At 38.9% G+C, this 19,886-nt stretch overlaps 1 protein-coding gene across 2 annotated transcripts; it reads left to right on the top strand.

The window, feature by feature from the left end:
• The first annotated feature begins 418 nt into the window (after nucleotides 1-418).
• stum (stum, mechanosensory transduction mediator homolog) lies at nucleotides 419-16,407 on the top strand. 2 transcript variants are annotated; one of them, XM_039781075.1, is made up of 5 exons: nucleotides 420-785; nucleotides 1,148-1,394; nucleotides 10,171-10,353; nucleotides 12,083-12,091; nucleotides 13,924-16,407. In XM_039781075.1, exons 2-5 carry the CDS (start codon nucleotides 1,196-1,198, stop codon nucleotides 13,956-13,958), a joined length of 426 nt encoding a protein of 141 aa, XP_039637009.1. In that variant the 5' UTR covers nucleotides 420-785; nucleotides 1,148-1,195; the 3' UTR covers nucleotides 13,959-16,407. The 2 variants fall into 2 exon arrangements, with proteins under 2 accessions (XP_039637008.1, XP_039637009.1); XM_039781074.1 differs by having other exon boundaries at nucleotides 419-1,394.
• The last annotated feature ends 3,479 nt before the right edge of the window (nucleotides 16,408-19,886 follow it).

Raw genomic sequence — 19,886 nt, 5'->3', positions numbered from 1 at the left:
AAAGCATGAATTTGAAAACATGCTGTATCATATTATATTATCATGAGCAATTACGACAGAATGGGGACATTTGCTGATGCTTCTTTTATCTAGGCCATCATCCCTTTCTGCTCACTTAAATTTCTTGTAAATGAATTAAAGAAATGAAACAAACAGAACTATAATCTCACAGCATTACACTATAGAAAACATTTTCAAAGGTCTCTCATCCCATACAGGAATAATTTGAATAACAGTTGAATGCATTTATGCCATTAATCTCTTATTCAATTCAGATGCACTCAATGAGAGCTTGTTGAATGTGATCTTCTCGAACAGTAAAATAAAATAGAGTGGTGCACTGTTCCTTTAAATAAAGGGAGAGGATGGGGAGCAGAGGCAGAGAGAGACAGGGAGAGAGAGAAGGAGAGAGAAGTAGTAGAAAAAGGGGGCTTGTGTGTGCACTTTCTCTTTGTCTTTGAGAGGTGTGTGGGTTGAGCGTGATTTGACAGAAAGAAAGAAAAAAAAAGGAAGTGAAATTACTGAAAAGAGCTACACATCTTTCGAGGATTTCTTTTCAACATTTTTTAAAGAGGAACTGTCATTTAGTCAACATTTCTTAAGAACATGTTGGACATGGAAACACATGACAGATATCAGTGACCTCTGATGAGACACTGTGCCCACTTTTGAGGACTTAAAGGGAATTGAGGAGAAGTCAACAGTCTTGAAGAGATTTTTCACCAAGAAAAAGTCTTGCTTTACTTATGACTTCTTGAGACTTCAACAGCTGGATCAGTCTAAAGGTTTTTAAAGTTCACTTTGGGATAATATTACAGGATATTTCATTGAGAGATTTAAACATTTATGGTATTGTGGCTATGGACATAAGATGATTTTCTTCAACCAATTTACCATAGAATTACACTCCTTTTAGTTGTTACTTATTTGCTAGTGAATGTGACATAAGTGGTGACTTGTGAGCCAACTGTTGATATGTACTGATAAATATTGTATCCAATTCTCAAAGGATACACTGAATCAAGATTGATTATTTTCGGCTTCTACTTCTTAGTCTAGAGGGAGAGTAACTGAGAGGAAAAAATATTCAAATCCTTTTGTAGAAACCTTCAAAATACCCTCAACTAGTTTACCTGCATATTACCAGCTGTTTTCAGAGCTAATAAACCAGAAAGAGGAAAAGAGACACGGCGAGATGGCACAGAAAGAGCAGTTCCGTGTTATGACCGGGGACCATCTTGGGGCCAAAGCCATTGCTGGGGCCCCTGCAGCAGGTGGAGGAGTGGTGGTGGAGGTCAGGGAGAAGAAGGGTCCTCTGAGGGCTGCGATACCCACAATGCCATTCCCTTTGGCTGTCATCTGTCTGTTTCTGAACACCTTCATACCTGGACTCGGTAAGTTGGGAGTCACACTTCCCTCTTATCTCCATCTGTAATTCATTCTGAATTCATTGCTTACGTGCTTGTAAATGTCAGGCGAACTGAGAAAGGGACAGAAGAAAATAAAGTTAAGAAGAAAATAGAAAGAAAAAGTAAAAAAAAGAGACAGAGCGGTCGTAAAACTGGAAGACTCACACAGACATGCCAGCCAATTACAAGATAAACAAACATGAAGGCAATCAGAGGGGAATGTAGAGTGACCATAAACGTTGCATGGAAAGTTTGCAGGCTGAGCCAAATAAAACTGCAGGCAAAAAAACAAAAAACGTAGTGAAAGTAAACCTGAACTGTGTCCATGTTACTTGTGTGAGAAAAGGGGAATGTGGGAATGTGGGGTGCTAAAATCGCATCGACTCTAGGTATAAAAATCCATCTCAGGTGTCATCATTATGGCCAACGACATCATCGCAGTGAGCTGGTACATCATCACAGCAGGTAGAGACATCATCAAAATACTTGACACTGTAGTTTTAACATGTTTTAGAAGATATTTACTGTAAACAGTATCAGGGGGAAAGTATGCATATACTTATAAACATTGTGAATTTTGACATTTATTTCGGCTGTGAAATGATACCCAAGATTTTGCTTGTAAATGAATTAATGCCATCCCTGTTGCCTCCTAGAGGATCACAGAAGATGATGCACTCCGCAGCCAAGATAGAGGTTTATATTACCACATTTGTTGTAGTTTTTGTGTGCAAAATCTAACTACAGAAGGCACACCCACAACATATACGATACACTACCCATACATGTAAATGCATTGTACTATATACTCATTGTAAATAAGTTGTAAGAGTCACATGTTAAAATGGCAACAGACTCTGATGTTTACTGAATTAGAATTTACTCTAACTGTTGTATTGGATTGCATTAGATTTGACAAGTGTATTGTAATAAAGTGGTCACTGAGTGTATTTTGAAAAACATAAGTTATCCATTCATTTTTGGATATCCCATTTTGTTTTTGTATAACTTACCAAATTGTTGGTGTCCATTTTTTTTTATGATGAATTTTTTATTATTTTTATATTTTTTAACATAGAAGTTGGTGTCCATTTGAAATAAATTGCCATAAAATTTGGACACAGTGTGCAATTGCAAATTCTGATAACATATGTACAAGCAATACAATTAGAAGCCATTTTACCTATGGTAGCGTTCCAACAAATGTTGAATTTAAATGGATATAACTCAGTATTGCTGAGTCTGACTCGTTTTAAACTTTGTGCAAGTCACCCGATTTAAAATCCCCACTGATCTCAAGATTTAGGTATTCTGAGAATGTCTCTTATTATTTCACTATGTGTATTTTGATGCAGATTCACAAATTTTCTATTGTTAGGATGCCTCCTTGCCTCTAAATCCTCCACTTGGTTTACTGTCTGAGAATGCATTTCTGTGTATAGTAAGATTAGCTTCTAAGATTAGAACAGCTGGTGGCTAAAAACACACACACACACACACACACACATGGCATGCAGCGTCAGCCTCATCGATATATTGATCCTCACTTTGTACATGACAAAGCCTGTGGAGCCAGACTGAGAACAATACATACAAAGAACAAAAATCAACAGAGAGAGATACACAAAGTGATGTCTTTCTCTGAAGGATTTACGAGACTAATGTCTCCAAAGTGATCGCTCAGATCTGAGTCCATCACCAAATAACCTAAGTGTGTTCCCTCCATACCTCGCCTCTGATCTATTGGCCATAACTCTCTGGAGACTTATTACATGTATGTGGGTGTATGTGTGTGTTTGTCATCTCATCCATCTTCTCTTTTCCTGCTTTAGATACTTTAGAATATTTTCTCTTATTCATTCAATCTTTGACACACATTCAACAGTCTGTTTGCTGCAACCTTTCTACAGTAAATGCCAAACAGACATGTATGAAAGCAAACGCTGTGGCCGAAATGATTAGTTTCCCAGCGTTTTGGCAGGCATGTTGCCCTGACATGTTGCTTTAAAAATTGTCTCCAACACATGTGAAAAGAATCAAGGCGACACCTCATCTAGGTGTGTGTGTGTGTGTGTGTGTGTGTGTGTTGCACAGTGTGAGTGTGTATGTAGGTTGGCCTGAATGCCTTGACATTTTATTGAATAGCTGTGACTAGTTGCCATGACTACGCTGACTGAAATAAACACACGCGTCTGTTTGTGAGTGTGTGGGTCAGGGCGTTTGGGTTTAATTGACTGAAAACTGCGGCTTCTTCTATTCAGGGCATTTTGTGGAACAGACAAACAGTTATTATAATAGACAAACAGCTGTTTGGCAAGTAATAGGTGAGCATATTATTGAACTCCGGACAGAGCCAGGCTAGCTGTTTCCCCTGTTAACGGTCTTAATGCTAAGATGAATTGATTCCTAGCTCTAGCACCGTACTAACGCACAGACATGAGAGTGGTATAGATCTTTTCCCAGAAAGAAAGTGAATAAGAATACTTCTCAAAATGTTGAATAATTCAACCTTTATGATTACGCAATTAAAAGTACTTGATTGTGGTTAGGAACAAATCATAGTTGAAGAAACAAATGTTGACTGTTGGTACTGTAGGAGACAGTAAGGATGCAAACAACAATTTCTAGTGTCAACTTCAGACTGTAGTAAAACACCATTTCACATACAGTGTGAGAAAGCCACGTGTTGTTTTCTGACAGTTCAGATAACAAACAAATGGGTCCATACAGTACATATAAAATATAAAATCAACAAGCAGGTTTGATTTTATGAGAATTTCTACACTCTAGACTGAATATAAAGAGCCTTTGTTCTACACCCAGAGCTCTACAGCGAGTTTGAAGGATTCATGCTGACAACCTCCTTCTCTCAGGTCCACTTGCTTTTACTTTTTAACATTAATCCTGCCTGACATCATGTTGCCAGCATCTTAGATTGCCCCTGCAATGTAATGAAGACTGAGTAAAAAAATCTATTGAGCACCAGAGAAGCTGTTAGTTAGTGCAGTGTAAACTGATTAAAGAGCCTTCGGCTTGTAAATAATTACACATACTTATTGTGGAGGGGGGGGGGCACCAGCTCACCGCAGGACTTCTATCTTTATGAGGACTGAATGGGCTCACCACAAAAGTAATATGTAGGTCAAAAGTCAGTCATCTTGGAGTTTGATCTAGTTTTAAAAGACTGTGGAAAATGTCAATAGGGTTCATTTTAGGGGTTATGGTTTGGGAAAAAGCATTTCACTCTTATGGTACCCTGGAAATCACCACCCACATAGTATAGTGTATTCTGACTCTGGTCAACACTTAGAATCAGGTGCACATATAGTGAATGGCTGTAAGGCTTATAGAAGTCTCTATCCTGCCGGGCATGACCGTACAGTTGATTTAATTGCTGCTGCTGAGAAATGAACATTCCCGTGTGATGCCAGGATAATCCTGGAGATAAAAAAAGCAAATATTATGAATTATTCAGACTAATAATAAAGGTAGGATAATCACAGAAGGGTATATGTCAACGTTCAGTCAAGATACTGTTTCGAAACATTTTGATTTTTTTTTTCAAATGCAGAAAAATGGAACAAAACACCCAAAATTCAATGAAAGTAGAGATCCGATCTTTTGTCGTACTTGCGATGCGCGTTGTATGGAATCATCCGTGTTATTTTTGGGTAATTACAATTAGGTAGTAACAAAGAAACCCATATTTCTGATATAGACATTTAGAAAACGGGTCAAATTTGACCCAAAGCCAACACAAGAGTTAATGTCTCTCATCATGACCTGACTGATGTTTTTTTTGTAGGTGAAGGCCGAAGAGAAGTTTAATCATAGAGATCCATCCTGTACATGGATGACGCTTTTTATGATAAACTGATCAAGTACCAGTCACAGGTTGCAAATATCACAGAGCTAGGATATAAATGTAGATTACTGATACTGATATTTTACAGAAAAATAACAGAAAAATTAACAGCTGTAGCAGACAGCTGTTAATATCTGAGGCCTGTAGACTAATGTAATTGACAGATTCAAATTAAACATTTAAAATGTGTGTGTGTACATTCTAAAAGGGTAGACATTTGACTTACAGTATAGGACTAAAATTGTTCCCCTCCCACCCCGCTCTGTCTCTCTTTTAGCTTGTTTACAGCAGTGTAGGGCAGTAACATTTTACTTGATTACAGTACTTTTTTCAGCAGCACGTTGTGTAATGGATTACAATTAGAAATTTTGGAATTGCCTTGGAGTTTCTAATCCCTGTAACACTTTTGCTTTGACATTTTAAGGGGGTCAGCTTGTTTGCTGATTTACCGGGTCTGGAGGTGGAGGGAGGAGACTAGCTTCTGTGGAAAGTGGAGAATTGGCCTCCTAGTAACTCCTGTTAAATACAGACGATGCGTGGTTGTAGAGCAAGCACCAGGAACAGTACTGGGCTGTGAGGCCATTTTGGCACATCAATCACAGTCATTATTGCACGTGGTGTACACTGGCCCAAAAGGCTTTTTCCCAACTGTATAGTTTTGTCAGAATTTGATCCTTCTGGTCCAATAACATTTGAAAAGTCCTATGTTTGAACACTGCTTTACAGTTCACCTGTCTTTCACATTCAACTGACTCCCTTTCTTTGCCTTCTCCCTCTTTTTTCTCTCCGTATATGTCTCCTTCTCTTTCTATCTCTCTGTCATTCACACACTCCATCATTAACCTCCCACTCTATCAGTGGGTGCTTTGTAGAGTTCTCTGTGTAATTATAGTCATTAGTCTGGGTAATATCTAGGCACACACACATAGACACACGCGCACATACACATCTCTCACATGCAACATCCAAGAGCTTTTCACACATGGTGGATTGTTCAAGTAGATTTCTCAAACCAAAAGTTTTAATGAACTTTTCTTATTGCACTGGAGGATTGTTGAGCACATATATAGGTTCAATTGTTTTTATCCAAATGCACACATTTATACACAGCAAGCTATTTCCTTGATGGTTTGCCTTGTTCAGATCATTATGGTGCAGTTTGAAAGGCGCTGTATGAGGTCAGCAGCTGCAAAGTGTGGAACAGTAAGATAGTTTTTTTTTTTTGTTGTTGTTACTGCTTTGATACTGCCTGCAGTGTAGATTTAATCTTTCATTGACAGCAAATTTCCTTTCAATGATTTAGGATATTTCCCTTCACATCCAACAGCTGCCATGGTCACAGCCATGAATTTTGTTCCATTAATAACTTCTGTTCATGAAACAAAGATACATTGGTAGGATAACAAGAAAGCACAGAAATCTGATGCTGATCTCTTGGATGGATGCCGATAAATGGAACCACAGCAGATCAGCTTTGCTCTGTGAAAGCGTCATGGTGGATCACACATATCAGGTGAAATTTTACTGGCCAATAGAGCTGTCCAATTTGAAAGTGAATTAAAGCTGTCAATTGATGGATTAAATTACTAAAACATTTATTGGTTACAATTTATCAGATGTGTAGATATTTGCAAATTTTCTTGAATACCTAATAGGTTGGACTGGACTGTAAAACAAAACAAGCATTTTGAAAAGGCCCCTTTGGCTTTTCACTATTGGCTGACATTTTATACATAATAATGAAAATAATCGTTACTTGCAGCCCTAATTGACGTACATGTTGATCATGTTATGTTGGCAGGTATAGCAACCACACATTTCTTTCAACACTGATGATTGAAACCTACTGTTTAGTGAACGCAACACACACGACTGGTATCTGAAAAACATTCCAGACTGTATAAATCCTGTTTTACATGCCAAAGATGGAAGTGATGTGTAGGCTAACCATTTATCCACCAGCTGGCTGTCAATCCTGGCTCATGTGTGGAGGTGGGCAGCTCCAGCAGGAGCCAGAGCATCTGCTGGTGGGCGCGACCTCTGCGACCTAAAAATGTTTCTGTCTGATCACACCGGATCGGCTCTGGGTGGAAGCCCATTTTAGCCCAATGTTGCTCTTGCCGTGAGATGCTTTGAAAAGAGCATCGGTTAAAAGCTTGAAAGGAAAAGTAAATATCAAATTGATCTCTACTTTTCCACACGTGAACGTTGCCTTTTTTTTACTTTTGCTGGGCTGCTTTCTTTTCTGGGATTGTAAATGTATGGACAATGGACTTTCTAGTCTTAACGACTACTCAAAGCGCTTTTACATAGTACAACATTCACACATTTACACTCCAGTGGCGCAGCATCGGGAGCAATTAGGGGTTCAGTGTCTTGCCCAAGGACACTTCGACACGGGAAGGGGACTGCAGCGATCGAACTACCAGCCTTCCGATTGGTAGGCGACCACTCTACCACCTGAGCCACAGCCGCCCATATTGTGCTTGTACCAGAGTTTTTGGAAACCATTCCTAATAAGGCCAGTGCAGGGCATGTGCAAGTAAATATAATGGTGTACATTCAGACTCGTCAGAGATTATGGGACACATCGGTATGTCTGTGTTTCTATAGAAAGAGTCATGACAGAGCTTTCAGGTTTTAGTTTGCCTGATAACTTATAGTTAATCAGAAAGAGAGATATGATTTTGACAGTTTGAGAGAAAAACAGCGTAACAGACGGAGAGAGAAAAAGTGACAAGAAACTTCAACATGAGTCGACTTTGGCCTTTCCTCGCTCCCGAGAAATGAGATGCAACTGGCTGTCTGGCCGTTCTTGTTCCTCCCTCCCCCCACCTGCTCGGCTTTGCGAATTCTTCCTATGTGACAAGAAAAGGAGCTCGCAGAAAGAGAAGGGCCAAGGCCATGGTGAATGCAACGCCCACCAGGCATTTATTGTGTGGCATTCAGTATTCACAGTATTCAGTTCCGTATTTGCAAAAGAAAGCCTGCAAACAGAAGGTCTAAACATCAGCTGATTCTGTGAATAATTGAGGATTTTGTATAAAATCAAAACATTTCAAGGACTTAATGAGTCAATCGTTAACAAAACACCTAACAGTCAGGCAGTTTTACAGTTTTATACTCAATGAGACTTTGTGAATAAATACTAACTAAATGAATGCATTCTGAGTGGAACCAAAAGACTAATGTCTTATTTCATCCCATTAATCTTAACCAGCCAGTTCAGTGACACTTTTATCAACAATAACTGCTGTAAAATGCAGAATCCCATCAAGGCTGTTTATACAGTCTGAATTATATGAATTCAAACTGGCATGAGTCACAAATTAAAGTTAGGAATAAAAACACGCTCAATAATACAAGCCCGTGAAGTGAAATAAGATGAATATTATTACAGAATCCTGCTGGATTATGAGGGGAATAAAACTGGTGAACCCCTTAAATGTGTTTGGGAACAAGATTTGGGTGCATCATTAGAAGATGGGATAAAATGTAAAACATTCTGTAGATCACTGGAAATGTAGGGGGGGGCGAGGGTATGCATGCAACGTGGACACACCCCAAAATCCATCAATTCTGTATGATGATTTGCTGGTATTTAGGAATGTCACAAGTGTGCAGTTTGTACTCTGACTGACTGGACCCTCATGGCAAAAAATGATTGGATGGCAAATGATTCTCAGGAGCTTTCTTTAGGGCCAACTCAGGATTGGATAATAGAGTTAGGAAAAGAGGCTGCATTTGAAAGAATGTCATGCCCCATTCACAAAAATGATCAGGTAGGCTGAAACAAACACTGCTAGAATGTAAAACAGTGACAGCGAAAACACTGCAGGCTGGTACAATGAAGTTGTCAAATCTGAATTTGTCATTGATAATAAGAGGTAGACCCATAATACACAGAGTAAAATTCATATATAAATATCCTATTCCTGAGGGAATGTTGTCATGGAAACATCCTGTAATGAATAATCTGACATGCCTCTTTGTGTGTCACACACACACACACACACACACACACACACACACACACACACACACACACACACACACACACACACACACACACACACACACACACACACACACACACACACACACACACACACACACACACACACAGTACTGTACAGTGAATGGGGCCTGGGAAGGTCCAGGTCTCCAGATAACAGGATAAGGAGTGATATTGGATTTCATTCAGGGAGACAAGTATTGTCCACAGAGATAATCCTGTTTTAGCCTAGTGGATGTGAGCATCGATGTGTCTGTGTCTTTCTATGCTCTCTTTTCCAAGGTAGATTCATGGATGCCGTAGCCAGATAATGTTACTTACAAACAGTGGCCACTGAAATACTGACACATGACTTTGGGAGATACAGCTGTTATTTCTTCTGGACAGAGGGGAGTTTTATTCTCTTTACCATGTTTTTATAAAGCAACGAACCTTTGGTCATCCAATACTTTGGTTTATGACCAAACTATGACAAAACTAATGACATTCCCATCAGTCATTGTGTTTAGTGCTTATTAGCAAATGCTATCACGCTGAACTGTTAAACATAACCTGCTAAACATCAGCATGTTAGCATCCTGTCATTGTGAGCATATTAGCATGCTGACGTTACATTAGCATTTAGCTCAAATTACACTGGAATATACTTGTATCATGTTTTCAGTCGAGGCAAGTACGTGTCTGTGCCTGGGTTATTTCATTAGAAAGTCTGTTGTCTGGTATACTTCACCGGAAAATTAACCAAAGACGAAAACTCCTTTCAAGTTTTTGGATCATGCTGGACTAAACACATCATGGAGCCAAATGCACAAACCTTTTTTAATGAACTGTGTAGTCCAAATGTTTGGTAACAGGATGTTTTTGCTGTTTTTGCCCCGCAGGTACCTTTATCTCAGCGTTCACGGTGCTGTGTGGCGCTCGCAGCGAGCTGATCTCAGAGCGAGGTGTTTGTTGTGTGTTCTGGCTCAACGTGGCAGCAGCCCTCATCCAGATACTGACAGCTGTTATCATGGTTGGATGGATCATGAGCATCTTCTGGGGAATGGACATGGTCATCCTGGCAAGTCAGTACTGGTCCAGCTGTGTTTATCTTTTTGTCTTCTTTTTTATTTTCTCTTCTCTTCTCTTGTCCTTTTCTTGTGCTTGTCTGTCTCACACGTGACATGCAGTAGTTGGAGTTCATCCAAACAACTATAAAAAATAACATTCACAGCATGCCACAGCCTGTAGAAATGTGGGAAATCAGCCAATGAAACTGAGAACTAACTTTCTATGACCTCTAGGTGCTTTTTCTCACATGCTATTTCAGTATTAAGCTATTTTTAATAAGATATTTAAAGGATCAGTCTGGTGATATTCTATGCTTTTCTAGTTTTTAACAAATCCCATGAAAAAACAGCAATGAACAAGTTTTGTCTTATTCCTCGGTGCTATTGCACTGGGTGACATGTTTCTAAACTACAATGAACACAGTCATTTATTTTGACTCAGTCCAACATACACCGTCCTGATGCCGTAAATAATCACTATGAACCAAATGTGTATTAATCCGCAACTGAAAATAGTCCCCAATAAATGCACTATTAACTGTTTGAGTTTGCTGAAAACTACAGTGCCCAGCTGTTAGAGAAAGAAAGAAAGAAAAGAAACTGCCTTCTCTGTCAGAAAGTAGTGTTCTCCTCAGGCATTGATGCATGAACAAGTACACACGCGCACAAACACACGCAAAAAGTCACTATTCTCTCATTGCACAAAGGCAGTCTTTGAATTACCACAGCGCTCTCTCCTTTGTGTCTACGATTGTGCATTTGTGAGGTAATTGCTGCCTGCATGTGCAACCCAATGTGTGTTGGTATGTACATGCCTGCAAGAATGTGTGTGTGCGTGCGCGAGTGTGGGAGTGAGCGGCCCCCCTGGTGTGTTTTTGTTGACTGCTCCCCACTGTGGCCTTTGTGCACGTCTTATTTAATTGTTGCTGGTAAAAAATACTCCTGTTTGCACTCACAAATAGTATTGAATATGTAAATCATTACCCTGCTAGCGGTGAAGGCCAGGCTGAAATCATGAAAGCTTTTTGCTTCTAAGATTAATTATTATTCAACTATTCATCACCACAATACATGTCTTTGTAGCTTCGGGATGCTCTTATTCAGCTATTCCCTCGTTCTTCCTTCATGCAGTGAATCCCTATGATAATGTGGCATATTTATTTATATCTCCTTCCCTCATGTTCCATATGATCAATGTCCTCTTTCTTTCCATACCTCTCCACAAACACGCCTCCTTCTTTTCTTTCTTGTGCCCCCCTCCCTCTCTTCTCTTCCTCCTATCTATCTAATGATCATAGTATTATCTTCCTCCCACTGATCACCTTCCTTCTGCCTCTTTCTCTATCTAATGGTTATTTGATCTTGCTCCCTCTCTTTCTCTCTCGCACAGTATTCCTCCCACTCTCTGCCCCCACAGCCTTCCTCTCCGCTACATTTTTCTTCTTCAGTCTTCTTTTTTTCATCTCTATCTGCATATTTCTGCCAATCAATCCAGAAAACCAATCTTATGTTACCATATGTGTGTTCATTTGATCATGTAATGTATCTGAGTTAAAGCGAGGTCAGATCTTGTTGAAAGGTTTTTCTTTTCCCTTGAAAATGACTAGAATTTCTTTTTTTGTGCCTTTACAGTTAACTTCTGTATGATAATACCTAATAAGAGTTAAACAACGAAGCTCATGGTTTTCATCACTAACTGTCTCTCTTGTCTCCTCCCTCTGTTCTCTCTCTCCATGAACTGAAGTTTCTGATGGTAGGTGTTTCTCTTTTTTTTCTCCCTCACTAACAGTCCCACAGCCAGTTGAGAAAATTGTGGAGTGTTGTTAGAAGCACGTCACAGAAATAATGACTAGTCAGCAGTGCTAATTTTAACATAGATTCAGAAAAAGCCAAAACAAATAAGCCCATTTCCCAGGCTTAGAAATACTTTCTCATGATCTTTTATCTGGATGGACAGGATTCACTTATTATGTTTGGTAGCTTCACAAACATCTCATAAGCTTAGGCATTAAAGTTCATTCTTGAACTAAGTTAAGTTTAGTTTATTAGTTTATAATGTCGTGGACAGTCCCCCTTAATTCACTATACAGTAAAAGGAGTAGCTTTAGCCTCTACAGCTAATTTCCAGCTGTAGTCCCCGGCCAACTGAAAATAGGCATCCTAAAATACAATGGTTAGAAATTATAGACATTACATCTATAATGACATCAGGCTTAAGCAAAAATGATTCAAACACACAAACAAGTGGCACACAAACAAGCAAGCACAGATGATGGCAACGGCATTAAAGCAAACTTTGGAAACAGTTGTCCACTTACTAGCTTATAAGCTTGAACTTGAAAGTCAATGGATGGAGTCTGCTGAATTGTCACAGAGGTGGCACTTTTGACACACTTTGAGGACTTCTCATCCGTGTTGGCTTAAAAAAGTTGTGTATCAAAGTTCCATTTACTAGCTTTTCCAGAGCTTTAATTACACAGACTTGATCAGCAGATGAAGACCATGAAATATTGTTCAAAGCTCCAGGACAATTTAGCAAATTCTATCTGCTGATAGGTGATGAGGTGTATGTGTGGCTTAAAATCAAGTGGACCTTTTAGTCAGGTTACAGATGGTGTAGATGATGATCTAACTCACCTACACATTAAACAAGAATTTACATTTTGTTGAATTGAATGAAAAAGAAATGGAAAAAAAATGAAAAAGAAATTTGATGTTTCCTGAACAGCTACCAAAATTCATTTAAAGGTGCCCTGTGGAGTTTTGTTAGTTATGTTAAATCAATTTTCCTCCCAACATTTTGAAACTGTTTACATGTTACATGTTTGCTTGGTAGCAGTATTCTTCTTCCCTGCCTTGTTGGCGCATTGCTCAGTTTCTTGGCGTGTAACCGCCACCAGCTGTTGATCAGTGGAGACGCGTGAATCACTAAACCCGAATGCATGCCTGCCCTTGTGCGAGTGGATGTGATGATAACAAAAAAGGGACCTACTCTTAAAAACATTGCTCCATAGTGCTACTAGTAGTCAACAAATGCACAGTGTACCTTTAAAAACACAAGGTGAAGATTAATAGGAGGGATTCCTCTTGATGTTGCAGTTACAGGAGGACTTAGCCAACAACACCTGTCCGAGCCTGTTGATGCTTAGCAGAACACAATGAGTGAAGCAACAACTGTGTGCTTTACGAGGCTGTTACACTTGTGTGTTTGGAAATGTTGGTTTCTTATTCATCACTGATGGAGTTTGTTAAAGTTTCCAATCTATTTAAAACCATAATACAAACCAGACTGGTATTGTTTGCCACTTTGGGGGAAGCTGGGGAAATGGCTTGCCAGCCGATAATTGAGCATTAGCTCTTATTGCTCCAGCCAAGCTCCTTTTTGCTTTTTGGCAGCCTCTTTGCTTTCATTTCTCTCAATTAAATGAAATGGAGAAAGGGAATTATTGTCAAAAGTTCAAAATAATTGTTTAGTAATTACATGTAGTGCCTAAAAACCCTCTTAACTGGGCCCATAAAAGCCAGATAAAAGATTTTACAATCATGTCTACAAGCATCCAAAAGTCTTTCTCTTTTCTTCCTCAGGATATAGAGACCAGGATCTTCCTCAGGATGTCTGAGAGAAGTTGCCTTTATGTCTGCTGATAGATCACGTGGACAGTGGCTGCTGGTGGCCTTTGTCTTTGTGATGACCTATGGCGGTTTGTCTTTCAAATGCCGGACCAAAGAGAAAAGCAGAGACGTTCAAATAAATTAGCCACACAGGGAAATAAATAAGGAAAGAATCAGCTGACTGCTTCTGGTTGCACTCTGCTGACTGGTTGAGACCACATTTAAGTTTAGGGATAAGGACAAGGAAAAAGAGACCAAATCTCATCAAAAAAACAATGTGTTGTTGAGTAATTACTATATAAGAGTGATTTATTTTCTTTTTATTCTGTCTTTTGATATTTTTTATTTAATCTTTTTGAAAAAAACATAAATCTGTTAAAAAGAAAAAAAAAAAAAAAAAAAACAAAACTAGACCAGACTAAATGTTTCCTACATGCCAGGGAGGAGAAAAGGTAGAAGAAAGGAAGATGTGTTGGAATGACTGTGTTAGAAAAATTAAGATATTGCTATGCGAACTTTATTTCTGTATTTTTGCATACATAACAGTTTTTCCCGAAACCAGCGTCACCAGTTTTCACTGCCACTGAATTGGCTGCCCGGTGCAGCAGTCGCTCCGCTTAAAGCAGTTTATTTCAGGTTTAGATCATGTTACTGGATTTATTGCCGAGTTTTACTGTAACATGGTCTGTTTGAAAGACACCACGTCGCTGCTCTGAGGAGTAACTGTAGGGTACTTCACTGAGAGGTGAATTTGTTTCACCTTAATCAACTCTCAGAATAAAACATGTTCCATCTTCTCTAAGGTGTTACTGTTTACACATGGTACAAAGTCATGCTGCCTTGCCACTAAATATAAAAATCACTTATTTGACAATCATTCAAGCCATGAATGTGGAGAAAACATGTCTTCCACTGGAGCATGTGATCAAACTGTAAATGGATCTGATACTCAGTAGGTTTGAACTTAATTGTGGTAATCGATCAGCCTATAGTTATTGTAGCTACAATATTTTCCTTTCAGGCAATGTTTTTTTTGTAATAGCAAACACATCTTTAACACGCTGACTCTCACCAGCTGGTCACAAGATGTGTGTCATCCTAAAATTACAGGGCTGTGTGCAAAATGATTTACATTTTTCACACCTCTTAAACGTGTAAATCAGTGTCAGAGGGATATTACACATTGTTAGAACATTGTATCAAATTACCTTTATGCCACTCTGGAAGCATAGTCATCACCCTGTCTGCTCCTTATGACCAAGATACAGTTACTGTGATTGAGTTTGTGTCTGAGGCCGCATTGGTCCATGTAAAGTCAAAAATTCACGCAAGCAGATTACAAGAATATTAAATTCCGAAATATTTAGGTGTGTACATTGTGTCCGTATTAATGTGTATGTGAGATATTGGAAATGGAGGTTGGAGAATATATGATATGGCCTCAGTATAACTGTGGGAATGTGTGTAGTGTGGGAAGGTGTGTAGATGGATAATTCTATTATGTACAAGAGTATTTAAAAATATTTAACACAAATTGCCTTGGAACTATGGATCCAAACAAAGCCTTTGCCATGATGCCACGTCAGCTTTCTCATGCACGGTATCATTGGCTCACTTCCCTGCAAAATATCCTATCAAAAGTCAAAGAGCCTTTTTCAAAACTAATAAAACCAGCATAGCTTCAGACGCAACACTAAAGAAAAGTGGGGCACTAAATCGAAATCACTGTTTGTAGGAAGCTCAGTTACTGCTGAACAAACTGAATGAACTTCAACTCGGGCTATTTGACAAAATGCTATTTAAAGTACAACTCTTATAATATGGGACGGATTCAGCAAATGTGGATTGAATGATAAATTCATGATATATTTATTCATGCATAAACTTCATATTCACTGATTCTTTGTAATCCTGTAGGTTTTAAATATCTTCATTATCTTATCCAAATGCCTTTATTTTAAGAGTACTGCTGTATTTTGGATGGCAACACCAATGTTTTTCTGTGTTTATGTTGTACAGTGTTTGTATGTGAGACAGATTAGGATGATGATGATGATGTCTGTAATGTTGATATTTTATGCCTTACAAAATGACCATGTTCTCCCAGAAGTGTTAGCAGTGATGCTGGAGTTTATTTTTGCTTTGTTTGGGTTCAGGTGCAATTTACAGATCTGAATCATTGTTATTTGGACACTTTATTATTATGATGGTGTTGTTGTGCTAGCTAGATTGTAGAACGAACATACTGCCATGTACAGTTTTTTTGCATGCATAGCTTTGGTGTCAAGTCACTGTAATAAAACACACACACACACACACACACACACACACACACACACACACACACACTTAACTATTTTAGGATTGTAGCTTTTTTCTGTGACTTTGGAACATTGGTTTTATTTGAAGTTGTTTGAGGTGATTTGTAATTAAAAAATATTGGTTTTAATCACTGAATACTTGTGACTGAATTATGTATGTTCTTGATTTAATGTGAATAAGTATTTTGGGGGGTTCATGGGCAGATTGTTTATCCGGTGAAACTAAGGAATTGGTTATAACAAAACATAAGGAATAACAAAACATACACTTCTGAATATGGCTTGGCTACAGACAATGACATGACAACTGTCAAAGTTGTGCTAGCTGTGTTATGTTTGACATTTTTCTTTTGCTATAAATTAGCTCTAAATTCACTTTTTGGTTTGCTTTTCAAACTAATTGCTCATTCAGAACCTCGAGTGATGTTTCAGTGAGCACGGAAAGCATTTCATTGCTTCTCGAGCACCATTGACGGATTCATCTGTTTAAACACAATTTTTTGCCAAATGAAAAATGTCCTTCGTCCGTGGTCGCCAGAGGAAAAAAAAATCCTAGTTCGATGATTCTATGACTTTTCATCTGGCGTCATCACGTGGTTGACATATGTAGTTTGGAGTGAGATGTCATAACTTTAGTCTTGTTTGCAGGGTACAATTTTAGTTCAATGGGCTGTACTTGATATTCAGAACAATGATATAGCAGAGAATAAAGTCACACTCCCTCTGTGTGTGTTGCATTGAGAGCTTCTGTATTCTTTGTTTTGATGGCCGGTCCGGCCTTGCATGCATCTCACAGAACGGTCTGTGAGAGCCGTGTGGAGGCAATGTTTTTTCAGTATTTCGAGCACAGCGTCTTTAACCACCACTGAAAGGAGTCCATATGGTTTTTCTTTGTCTTTGTTTGTCAGCAGGTCATACCTAAAATGGGAATTCATTTGGATGAATGGAGGAATAATACATCAGGTGTAGTGGTAGAGGGAAGCCTCAATGATCACAATTCAAAGTACAATCAGAAGAATGTGTGAATTTCTAGTTAGAAGTAAAGCACCTGTATAGCTCAGTTGGTAGAGTGGGCGCCCATATGTAGAGGTTTACTCCTCGACGCAGCGGCCCCGGGTTCAACTCCACCAGCGGCCCTTTGCTGCATGTCATTCTCCCCTTTCATGTCTTCAGCTTTCCCGTCAAAATAAAAGGCTGAAAATGCCAAAAATAAAGAAGTGTAGCACAATCTCTCAAGTAAAACTGGCATATCATAATGATTCCACAACTCAGCTGAGTGCCACCTTCTTCAGGCTTACAGTTAGGAAGTGAGTTTGATTTAGCTTAAAGGCTCAATGCCCTTCTTGAGTACTCCACACTAAAAGGGTATAAAATCAGTTTCCATGGCAATTATGAAAATAGTCTCATTAACCATCTGCAGGTATGCTGAGGATAAAGATGAAAATCATACTGACAAAACTGCTTAAAGCTTGCTCCAATAGTGGTGAAGGAGTTGGCTAAGGCTAACACTAGCGATGCTAATGCTAAATATAAGCTTTGACGGTCTCCCCTCTTGTTGCACATGCGCATGACTTACATCACGACCAAACGTTAGTGATTGGTTATGGCAGATAAAAGGTAGCAGGAGATTTCTTTATATAGGCCTAATTGTATATATATATTTTTTTTTTCATAAAATAACTTTAGATTGCGCGATGTGGTTGTATGTCGGTAGCCAACATTAAATTACATCCCCCTTCCATTTAGCTTGGATTTGCTCCTGGTTCATGCGTCTCCACAGTTCTACATTTGATATCTTGTTGGGCCACCAAATCCTCAGTATGTATCTGAGACAGTTGTTAATGAACACTGATGAATGAATGGATGAATTGGTGGTTTTCCAGGTTTCACAGCCGTATAGAAGGACAGATTTTACGTTTGTATTGAAGATTCAGATTTTGGTGTTTCTAGAGAGCTGGGAAGAGAGCCATCCAGGACGGAGTGTTCTAAAGGCATGTCTTGCTTTGCTGATGCGCAGCTCGACATCTTTATCAGCTCCTCCATCTGTGCTGATGTTGCTTCCCAGGAATACAAACTCGACCACATCTTCCAGGGATTGCTCCTTGATTGTGACCATATGCAACACTTGAAATGCAACGATACATCTGTAACATATTCTCTTATTGTAAATTAATTATTTTCTTTCTGAGCAATATATTCATCACAACTATATGACCTCCCGGTAACACTAACTCAGTAATCTACAGTGGGCAATAAAGTACCGCAAAGAAAAGATCTTTACGACAGCAGGTGTGGTAAAAACACTACCTGCTGGAATCAACACAAACTGAAAGTTACATGAAACCACTTTAAGTAAGTGTTGTGAGAGTGTTTGCCTTTAAGGACTGTGCCCAGACTTGATCACTGTCCTCTCTCGCCAAATAAGGATTTCTCAATGCTTGCTCTTTGTAAATAACATCCCCGCTAACACTCCCACCATCCTCTCTGTAGTGTAAACACAACCAAAGTGGAGTTGTTTCCATCTCAGCTCAGCAAGTTGCAATGTCAAAACACATTTAGCTCATCAAGATGTAATGCAGCGACAAAAACGGATAGAAAATCTTTTCCACCCGGGACCCAAACTGCAGTCGACATCCCAGCCTCATTATAACCTACCAGTATTCTAATCATACGATATATATTTACAAGAATGGGACTTTTAAACTATCTTGGGTCCTGACCTCATAGTTAAGATACTCTCAGAGAGCTGGATGAGAGTCAAATGTTGTTCCTAGATAACTGTTTTGGAAAATGTATTCTGGGAAAACAGCAGATGGTATTTGACTGGAATTAATGAAATTGCATGAATCTCTTGGCAAGAACATTAAATCCTTGCAGTAAAAAAATACACTTTATTAATGCTGTAGATTATGAAGTTGGCAGCCACAAAATGAGAGCATTTTGTTTGATTAGCCTATTCAGCCTCAAATATATATAGTTTTACCCTGAAGTGTTTCAGGTACATAAGCACACATGTGATGATGTTGTGGTTTTTAGACTCAGGCTATCAATATTATATATCAAGTCAATGAGCACCTTATGACCACTGCTGCTTTGTGCAATCATTTCTCACTTACAACTCTGCTTACCGGATATTGTTTAATAAAGCAGAAATTACACTCTTACATCCAGCTGAGTTTCATTTAATTATCGGGCTTGCTTTAGGCTGGTAATGTTTTGTTCTTCTTATTGTTATGTCAGTATTTGTGGAACTGATGGAGCTTTATTCTACATGACCTATTGAGTCACTGTGTGGAAACACAACAGCGCCATGTGCTGGACACTGAGGTGAATCACAACAGACTGACACTGAAAGACAACAGTTTGGAGTAAAGATTTGTGAACATACAGGTTGACTCCCGAGAAATAAAGAGGGGAAGGACGTGTCTATCTACATGCACTCACTCTAAACCACTCACTTTCCTGTGCACAATTACTAATATTTTGGGAATATTTGTGTGTGTGTTCTCTCATTTCCCAGGCTTTCTTCCAGTTCCTCCCATTGCTGGCCAAGACATTGCTAAATAAGGAAGACAAGCCTTCTCTCAGCCTCCCCCTACTGTATTTTCTCAGTTT

Source organism: Perca fluviatilis, chromosome 18, assembly GCF_010015445.1.
Source record: "Perca fluviatilis chromosome 18, GENO_Pfluv_1.0, whole genome shotgun sequence".
Classification (NCBI taxonomy): Eukaryota; Metazoa; Chordata; class Actinopteri; order Perciformes; family Percidae; genus Perca; species Perca fluviatilis.
This window is presented reverse-complemented; position numbering and strand designations above follow the sequence as displayed.

Excerpts from the sequence above, each read along its gene's own strand:
- stum (XM_039781074.1), top strand. The coding sequence starts at position 1,196 with ATGGCACAGAAAGAGCAGTTCCGTGTTATGACCGGGGACCATCTTGGG. Across the intron at positions 1,395-10,170 it reads CACCTTCATACCTGGACTCG|GTACCTTTATCTCAGCGTTC; the intron begins GTAAGTTGGGAG and ends TTTGCCCCGCAG.